Below are 10,076 nucleotides of genomic sequence, written 5' to 3'. Positions count from 1 at the left end.
GCAACCCGTCCTAACTGTTATACTATATTGTTTTACCCGTCAAAGCTGGTAAACTACATTGCATTTTACCTAAAGTTAAGGGCACAACCCGCCGTACGTGCAAATACGTGCTGTCTACGTGCCAAGACGTGGGCAATCTTTTGGGATCCCGGTAAGTGGTAAGTACCGCCTCCGTACGAACTCGTAGGGAACCCGACGGATTTCGGAGCACGTAGACACGCCGTAGAACTTTACGTGTAGCAAAACTTTGTGTGCCATCGGGCTGCGGATTCGCCCCCCGTATACGTGCCAGTACGGGCGACGCGCCTGCCCAATACAGCCTGAACGTTTTCAGAAATACGTGGCGGACGTGGCCTCCCAAAAAAACGTACGGACAAATTATTTAAAGCTAGGGGCACAACCCGCCGTACTTGCAAGTGCGTGCTGTCTACGTGCCAAAACGCAGGCAATCTTTTGGTATCCGTAAGTGGTAAGTACCGTCTCCGTACGAACACGTGGCGAATCACACGGATTTGGGAGCACGCAGACGCGCCGTAGAAATTTAAGTGCATGCAGAACTTTCTCTGCGTTCGGCCTGCGGATTCGCCCTCCGTACGTGCCAGTACGGGCGACGCGCCTGCCCTGTACAGCCAATGGGCGCACAACGCACTGGCTCCGTGAGTTTATTAAAGTTTTCTCATGGTCAAGTGCTCTTGTAGTTACTATTGCAGCATCAGAATCCGGAGTCTCTGCGGTGGAATGGGTGGCATCTTACTTGAGGCAGCTGCTAGGACTTCTGGAGGCAGCCGATAGGACCTTGAAAGGTCGTCCTATATAAACATCTCCGAAAAACTTACGTTCATCGCACTTGCACGCACTTACACCATGCGAGTGAGTGAGGAAACCGTACGTAAGCAGCACGTGTAAGTAGGGCCTGCATACGTTAACGTGGCACTCGCACAGAGACCGTACGTTGTACGCACGTGAAACTCACCTACCACTTGCGCAACGAACGATGAACGCAACCGCTCTCCGCCAGGCGTGGCGTGCAGACCACGTACTTACACATTGCGCAACCGTGCGAGTGACGTGCGTTGACGTACTCCCTCCCTGCTCTTGCCAGTCGTTCTCCACGTTTTCAGGAATACGTGGCGGACGTGGCCTCCACAAAAAGCGTACGGACAAATTGCACGTACGGTGGGTTGTGCCCCAGGCTTGACGATAGATACGGACGGCGGGTTGTGCCCTTAGCTTTAGTTAGGACAATTCTGCTGTTACGCACTTTCCCTAGAGATTTGATTCCAAAGCTGAGGGCAGCCATCAACAACAGGGAGGCCAGGAACAGGCACCCCGCCAGGTCACCCCGGACAGCTCCCATGTAACCACGGACGTCAGGCCTCTGGAGAACGTAATGACTGAAACAAAACAAGATGGTGATGGTGGCTGAGTACCAAGACTTGATAGGGCTTTGCCTTAACATTTCAGTCTAGAATGTCCGAAATAAGTTCTAATCTATATCTGTAGGTTTTCGTCCAGTAGGAATTTTCTTACGGACGTTTCGGCGGACCGTATGTCACCTTTCTCAATGTGATGATAACTAGTTCTACCTGGCACTGCAGCTAGGTGTCGCTGCTGCACTGTGCAGAATGCGGTCCCAAACGTGACTCATCTTGTATCTCCCATCATCCAGGTCCATGACTGGGAAGAGTCGTGTTTGGGACCGCATCTACATACATATATTTCCATGGTATTTTGTACTTTATGAGAATATTCAAAACGTTTTGGAATTTCTTTTAAAAGTAAAACCAGGAAAGCAATGACTTTAGATCTCTGAATGAAGAAACTCTAAAGTAGATACTGAACGTGAAAACTAATGTCGTCACCAAAATTCCCATGAGCCCGAGTACAAACTTTACGTTTAGCTATTAGATAGTAAAATGTATGCAAAAAAGGTTAGTGAAAGGTGAACCATAGTCCAGAGTTCGTTCATGCCCAATAATGCAATTTAGGATGTTAGATATTCATTTTAATTTTAAAAAAGATAGAAGTACAAAGATCTTTTGCCTTTGATCTAACATACATTCGCATAATTCCACCAGGTGCCATTATACCGCCACCTCAAAAAACGTTGTTATAGAGGCCTTCTCAAGATTGTCTTCAACACCTAAATATCTGAATTGTATTACATTTACGATATTTAACATTCGGTATTCAAGACAATCTTGGGAAGACCTCTGTACTAACGTTTTTTTTTAGGTGGCGGTATTATGGCACCTGGTGAAATTATGATAGTCGATGTTACAATATCATATTCCAATGTATTGCCGACAGCAACACTTCATGATAAGTAGGTTTATATATTTGAGATCCAGTGCATTCATAAACTTTGTACAATGCAAACTGTTAATGGATATATGACTTACTCTAAGTACTCCGACGCAGCAGACATGTGGCCACAAGTTGTATAGGTGTAGTTGTACATCTTGTCGTCGCCGTAGTACTCCACCACTTTACCGCACATGCTGGTATCTGTAAAGGAATGGCATAAGTGTAAGGACCTAAGTATGTTTGTTTGTATGCTCGTTCGTTTCTTTGCTTCTATTCCTTGTTTGTCATACCACACGGTCTGTTTAAGCTCATACTATGAAGCTGATGTATTCCTGCAAGACTTGGACATTTTCTCAATCCACAAGTTTGTGGTAGCTTGTTAAAGTTGCGCCTTGTTCACATGTTAGTGTTCTAAGCTTCAAGTCTCAAGACTATGGCCTCACATACGAGGATAAGGGTTTGGAGAAGCAAATATACTTAGTATTTACCTTTGGCAGCGATTTCATAACAATCCTAATCTCTGGGGGTATAGGAGAACTCTTTTTACACAACCAGCAGGGGTACTTACACTGCTTTCGTTTCGATGTCTCTCAGACACCTTCGTCAGAGCTTCTAACTGGAGTTCTGCCTCTCCCCGCTATATATAGCCGGTGTAGGTGGCGCGTATGCGGTGAGAAACCAATCCTAATTTCTAAACGTGGCTAAGCTTGAAACGTAAGCAATGTAAGTACCTGCTGGTTATGTAAAAATAAGTCTCCTATATCCTATATTCTTCCAACCTGATGAAACTTTTTTCAGAAATCATAATCTCTGTTATGTTTACAATGCAGCACTCACAGCAGTTCTCAGTGTTCCATGGGTTGTCACATGACGTAGCCGTGTGTAGATCTCCGGTAACGTAGAACAGGTAGTACAGGATCTGCGCCATCACACCGTTATAGTAGATGCTCAGGATGGCCGTCATTGCAACCATTCCTATTCCGATCCCTGTACATGACCAATCAAATCAGTGCATTTATTTTCTTGAGTAACCAAGGAGGCTATTGGTGTAACCAAGGCAACATTTGTTAACACTTTGGGCACTCCCCTCCCTGCACGGACTGGTCGCAGTGGCTTAAGCTGTAGTATGGGTACTCTGTAGTTTGGGCACCCCTTTCTGTGCACGGATTGGTCCCTGTGATTTACCCTATAGCATGGGCATCTACAGTATGGGCACCCCTCTCCATGCACGGATAGGTCATGTGACTTACCCTAGTAGTATGGGCACCCTTCTCCATGCACAGATTGTCCATGTGACTTACTCTGTAGTATGGGCACCCATCTCCATGCACGGATAGGTCATGTGATTTACCCTGTACTATGGGCACACCTCTCCATGTACGGATAGGCCTTGTGACTTACCCTGCAGCATGGGCACCCTTCTCCATGCACGGATAAGCCATGTGACTTACCCTGCTATAGTATCGGCAACCCTCTACATGCATGGATAGGCCATGTGACTTACCCTGTAGTATGGGCACCCCTCTCCATACACGGATACGTCATGTGACTTACCCTGTAGTATGGACCCCCTCTCCATGCACGGATAGGCCATGTGACTTACCCTGTAGTACGGGCACCCATCTCCATGCACGGATAGGCCATGTGACTTCCCCCGTAGTATGGGCACCCCTCTCCATGCACGGATAGGCCATGTGACTTACCCTGTAGTATGGGCACCCCTCTCCATGCACGGATAGGTCCCTGAGACGTGTACTGTCCCAGTGCCATCTCCAGGTAAACCATGGGGAAACCGATGAGAATCTGCATCGCCATGTAAGCGTACACGAAAGTACCTGATGAAGGAGAATATTGTGTAAGCTTCAATATTTGACTACATTTGCTCAAACACCACATCTCAGCAATCCTAAAACAAACATTATGACTTTATTGCAAACCCATGACCGAGACCTTAGAATCGCAATCAAAACTTCCAAGTTCCAAAACCTCATACCTTAGTCAAATGATAACACACACACTCACTCCGGCGAGCTCGCTCGGAATCTCCACATAACTAGTTTCCTCCACCCCTTTTTTTCTTCAAATGATAAACGTCAGTTAAAACAGAAATGGATAAATAAATAACGCATTTATGTGTTCATTTTTTCTGTTTATTACCCAGTGGGATCGTGTGACGTAACAGCAGGGTGTTTGGTCCGTAACAGAAAGGTCCTGGGTTCATATCCGTTGATATGCCGCCGTCTTTGTGCCCTTGGGAAAGGCACTTCAAGTTCACACGACTTTTCTCACTGAACTCAGTTGAAAATGAGAACCTGGTTTCGGTTAGGGACGTCACTCGTATAGGACGTTAAATGGAGGTCCCGTGTTTGGGGAGAGTCACACCTCGAGCGCGTAAAAGAACTCACCACACTTATCGAAAACAGTAGGGGTCCTTCGTGGTGTGAGTAGGTCAATGAAATCCGTCTGGATATGCAGCTTGAACTCTTCAGTACGCTGTAGTAGGAGTACCCTCTCCATGCACAGACTGAGTTCTGCTCTTCAGTACAGACCTGATGTGTTATGCCATAAGGCTATTTAACGGGTATGCAATGCAAATGACAGATCCAGCTGGAGATGCACACTGTCCAGGCAGCTAAAATCAGGAGAAACCAGACTGATGCGTATGGCAGCAGAAAAGCGGATTCTGCGAAAAGAACTCTGCAACAGACCTGAGTCAGCTTACAGATGTGCCCTATGTGGCAGAGACTGTCTGTTTAGCCACATTCGACGATGTAGGGCTGATATCAATTAGGATTTTACCATGGTCAATATTGACAGAAGGAGGCCATAAATCAATATAAACAAGCAATAAAGAACAGATGATATGAGATCGAAGACGAACGTCACTTTGTTATGGATTGTTCTCGATATAATGATAAAAGCACAGAGCTGTTCATGTTACTTTCCGCTTGCTCTAAAGAATTTGCTACTCTCTGTTCGATAGATAAACTCAACTACATTCTGGGAGGCGATAATCCTCACTGTGTACAAGTAGGCAAATATATCCACGAATGTTTATACCGTAGAACCAATAGACTAAATGACATGCTAGACCCTATCTGTTGATTTATTCATACCTATAGATATCCACATATGTCTGTTTAGTTGTACTGTAAGTAGTTGTTATACATGTAGACCTTACGAAAGTCGCTGTACTTTTGTCGTCTCAATAAAGATTATCTATTATATATTTGACCACAAACATGACGAACCCGTAACATGAGCATCATCTTGACTACCTGTACCTACCCCCTCCTTGTCTGCTGTAGCCGTCCCTTGACTACCCTCTGTCTGTACCTACCCCCTCCTTGTCTGCTGTACCCGTCCCTTGACTACCCTCTGTCTGTACCTACCCCCTCCTTGTCTGCTGTACCCGTCCCTTGACTACCATCTGCCTATACCTACCCCCTCCTTGTCTGCTGTAGCCGTCCCTTGACTACCCTCTGCCTGTACCTACCCCCTCCTTGTCTGCTGTACCCGTCCCTTGACTACCATCTGCCTATACCTACCCCCTCCTTGTCTGCTGTAGCCGTCCCTTGACTACCCTCTGCCTGTACCTACCCCCTCCTTGTCTGCTGTACCCGTCCCTTGACTACCCCCTGCCTGTACCTACCCCCTCCTTGTCTGCTGTACCCGTCCCTTGACTACCCCCTGCCTATACCTACCCCCTCCTTGTCTGCTGTACCCGTCCGGCACCATCCACAGGTACCCCGGCCCTATGCCATAGCTGATGCACGCCAGGATGGACTCGAAGTTACAGGACCAGTTCCCGCGCTCCTCGTTCTCCTCCTCACACCCGTCGTCACAGCAACAACAGTTGGGCGTCGTCTCCGCGTCATCGGTTGCCATGACGACCACGTGTGGCTGGGGTCCCGTGGACGCCATCGGAATGGCTTCTTCGAATTTGGACGCCATCTTGTTTCCTGGGAAAATTTAATCGGGAGTGTTGATGGCAGATATCGCACGTGATGGAAAAAAAATGCAATTGAACTTAAAGTACTACAAAAACATTGTTACTTTACACTGCACTTGAAGTAACAAAATCCATATAATCTATGTTTTGAAGTCTCCTCCATCCAGATTACACATACGGTACGTTTGAAAGTTCCATCCTTTGTCTGAATGCTATTTGAACTTTTCCTCAAATAGCATTCACACTTATATAAACATGCACACACCCGAAAAACACATTCACACACAAACGCAAACCCAGGCGCACTCTATGACACGCACCCTGTGGCAGAGATACACGCACACACACACACACACACACACACACACACACAGAACAATACCTTCTGTAAAACTTCACGGAGGTAATAACATGACATACAAAACTAAGAAGGCTTCTACTCGTATTTTGGCAATGCCCCGCTCGACCTGGTGTTATCTGAAACATTTATTTATTTATCTATTTATTTATTAGGATTCTCGATATACAATAGAGGTTATGGCGAAACAGGTGTTAAGGACACCTTTTCAAAGCCGCCTTACACAAATGTGCACATGTTCGCACATGTCTACACACGGCGGGATTATACCGCCCCTTACGGGGTGACATACCCTTTTGCTGGCTAATTGCAAGACGGGGATGTGCCAGAACATAAATCTGTTCTTTACGGGCGCGCTTTACCGTTTACGTCTGTGCTGCTGGCCGCTGAGAATCGTGGCATTCTGGTTTATCATTCACACCACTCCATGCTGATTCCGCATTTTTTCATATTTGTACTGTTTGTATCACATTACCAGACTTGCAATTTAAACATAAGTCTTAAGACCCCTTCCACACGAGAATCGGAATGCCGTCTGGATAAAATTCTTTGTATATGTAAATTTGTGATATATGTAAAATTGAAACCAGAGAAGGAAACCCTGCACAGAAACCCAGGGATGACACCCTTGCACAGAAGTCCTAGGGAAGAAACCCCAGCACAGAAAATCCAGGGGGATAAAACACCCCTGTAAAAAGTCTTAGGGAGCAAACCCTAGCCAAAAAAAGCCAGTGGGAATGGCTCTAGACTAGTGTGTAAAATGGTAAGGAAATGCTAGTGTAAATATTCTATAATGATTGTTTTTAGTTGTGTATATTTAGTCGTATGTTCTATGTTCTATGTACGTGAGTAGGTGATTATCTTTGAATGTTCTGTAATTCATAACTTCTGAATGAAATTTGGAAAAAAAAATAATTTGATATATAAAATTAAAACCTGGCTGAAAAAGAAAAAAAATTCTTTGTATATTCATTGTAATTCGTTGTGTACTCTAGGAATTCTCAATGCTTTCCTGATATTTGTGCCTATTCCCGTAGCCCGAATGTTTTGTCGTGCTCAAAATTTTCGAGGTGCATTTGAGGTGGAGAAATATCGAACGGCATTCAAAGTGTATTCTTACTAATCTAACTGCAGTGCGACCGCATTCTATGGCATTCCAATATTATTCGAAACATTCGATAGAGAACTGGTCGGCCACAAGAATGAACACAAATATCAGGAATGCAGTGAAAATTTCTAGAATGAATGTAACGTTACAGTCAAACGTGCTGAAGACGACCACCAGGGGACCGGGCAAAAACGGTCGCTTTGGACAGGTGGTCGCTATCTTTATTTTGAACATGACATGCCCAAGGTTATACATGGTTTCCGTGGTGTTTAATGGCAAATAACAAGCACACGCATGCAAAGAAGTAAATCAGCGATGTCTTATTTCTACGTCGTATTTTGATAACTTTACTTAGGACTTCCACAGGGTAATTTTATAGCAGTATTACTAATACATTTTTGTTCATTTTGTGTGAATTTCATTGAATTTGGTGCATGACTACAAAAGGTAGAGGCTATGGCTAGTAGAGCACTAAAGGTCCCCTCTCACTGGACGTGGGGCACGCTTGCGGCATTGCTGCGTTCGTTCACTGCGGTACTGTTGTGTTAATTTCGCCGATTTTGTCTTGCACTCACACTGACGTGCGGCACTGTTGCGTTTCTAGACTAAATGAACATGTTATTGACAATTGCAGCGTTGTCAAAATCACCGTAAAATGATGAGAATGCCCCAAAATGAGATTTATAATGAAAAGATTTCCCTTATGATAATGAATTATATGGTACATATGCTATAAATAACCTTGAAAGACTTTTACAGTAAAGGAAATGACCCAAATGAACGGACACGAACTATATACCAGATTTCACTCGATGTGTACGTTTTGCACCATGTAACGTTATGTGTAATTATGTATGTTTATATGTTTATTCACCAATTTTGCAAATTTTTAAAATGAAAATGCTTGATATTTCATACTTTTTTGCCTTGCCGCGCCAGCGGCATGGCCTTGTGGCCACTATTTTCTTGGTTGGATGGTTGGATCGATGGTTCAAACAATGTTAACCCAGCCCTTCCAAAGGCCCTTCCAAAGGCCCTTCCCAGTTCTCTTTCTCGTGGACAAACTTACGGCTTAGGCGACCAACAGTACATCCCCGTCAAGCTTTATACCTCCCCTTTACGCATTTGATAACAGTTGTGGTCGGTACTGAAAGCCTCTTAAATCTGGTTACATCGAATGAATGAAGCGTTTGTATATGGTGATATTTCAGATCCATTGGAGTAAAATATAATCAAGTGAATTATCTCGTATAATAATTTGCATTACCTATTCATAAAGATGAAATAAATGCCTAATTAGACCAATGCAATGCATGTGAATATATAAGTAGGCAATGACGTCATCGAAACGTCTCAAGAACGTTTGACTATGTATTTCAACGCTACCACGAAAACCCTCTGCCGTACGGCGATCCGTAAATTTACTACCATCTTCCCACACCCGCGGTACAAAAACTATCCGGTTCTAGAGGCAAATTTACCCATCAAAATAAAGGATATAAGTTTCTCTTTCTTGTGATGTGTTTCTTTTGCTTGAAAATTGTTTAAAACGCCAGAAATTTGCCGGTGAAAACGGCGCGCCGTAAGCGGGGAGGCCGGAGCGTCGGATCGTGGTTCCACACTTCCGGCTGTTTTGATGTCATCGGCAAGTTTCTAGCATTCACGAAGGCGAAGCGCCGAGCTGTTTTCCCCGACGATCGCCCCGATTTGGCCGGGCGGCGGCGCGCCAAATTTTGCGGCGATCCAAACGCGCCAAATTTTGGGTCGCGTGCCCCTCAGAAACGGAGGATATGTGACTGAAGCGGCACAAATAGAACCTTTTTTGACGCTATGGATGAAGAATTTCAAGGTAAAATACTTGATACAATTTGTAGTGTTTGGGGGAGGGGGGCATGTTGAAGAAAATGTGCTTTTGAACAATTTTTTCTCAAGTCAATCCCAGCAATATAATTTCTATGCAGTGTTTCTTTATCCATGTTTTAGTCATGAAACTTACATGTATGTAAAATGTTTCTTAGTAATTTTTTCTTATTAGTTTATTGCTTTCTTTAGCATATTTTACAACTTGTCCTAATAAATTTAGTGTTTACACAATGTCTACCTATTGATATTTTATCTCTTATTAGTACAAACATCTGTCTTCTATATTTTATTACAAATGTATCTAAGTGTAAAGTTGTACTGTTGATACAGTGTAACATCATGGCTCAACATGAAAATAATGCGATATATTCACACACTTACCTTTCACCTTGACCAAGTTGACCTTGTTATAAGGCAATTAATATTGCTGATATTCTATAGATGTGACACTGTTGGTAATATAAGATACCATAATGTTGTGTACATTG

The 10,076-nt window shown here is 44.1% G+C and overlaps 1 protein-coding gene across 1 annotated transcript in view; it reads right to left on the bottom strand.

The window, feature by feature from the left end:
* The window catches only part of LOC118424185 (sodium- and chloride-dependent glycine transporter 2-like), a 15,341-nt gene extending 9,076 nt beyond the window's left edge, over nucleotides 1-6,265 (bottom strand). Inside the window, exons 1-5 of the mRNA XM_035832722.1 lie at nucleotides 6,012-6,265; nucleotides 4,011-4,142; nucleotides 3,145-3,294; nucleotides 2,403-2,508; nucleotides 1,262-1,394 (exon numbers count right to left, since the gene is read on the bottom strand). Of these exons, the coding sequence (XP_035688615.1) occupies nucleotides 1,262-1,394; nucleotides 2,403-2,508; nucleotides 3,145-3,294; nucleotides 4,011-4,142; nucleotides 6,012-6,261 (771 nt within the window). The 5' untranslated portion in view covers nucleotides 6,262-6,265. The remainder of the gene's footprint in view (nucleotides 1-1,261; nucleotides 1,395-2,402; nucleotides 2,509-3,144; nucleotides 3,295-4,010; nucleotides 4,143-6,011) is intronic.
* Nucleotides 6,266-10,076: the final 3,811 nt, after the last annotated feature.

Source organism: Branchiostoma floridae, chromosome 10 (genome assembly GCF_000003815.2).
Source record: "Branchiostoma floridae strain S238N-H82 chromosome 10, Bfl_VNyyK, whole genome shotgun sequence".
NCBI classification, from domain to species: Eukaryota; Metazoa; Chordata; class Leptocardii; order Amphioxiformes; family Branchiostomatidae; genus Branchiostoma; species Branchiostoma floridae.
The sequence above is the reverse complement of the archived record's forward strand: the minus strand, read 5'-3'. Positions and strand labels throughout refer to the sequence as shown.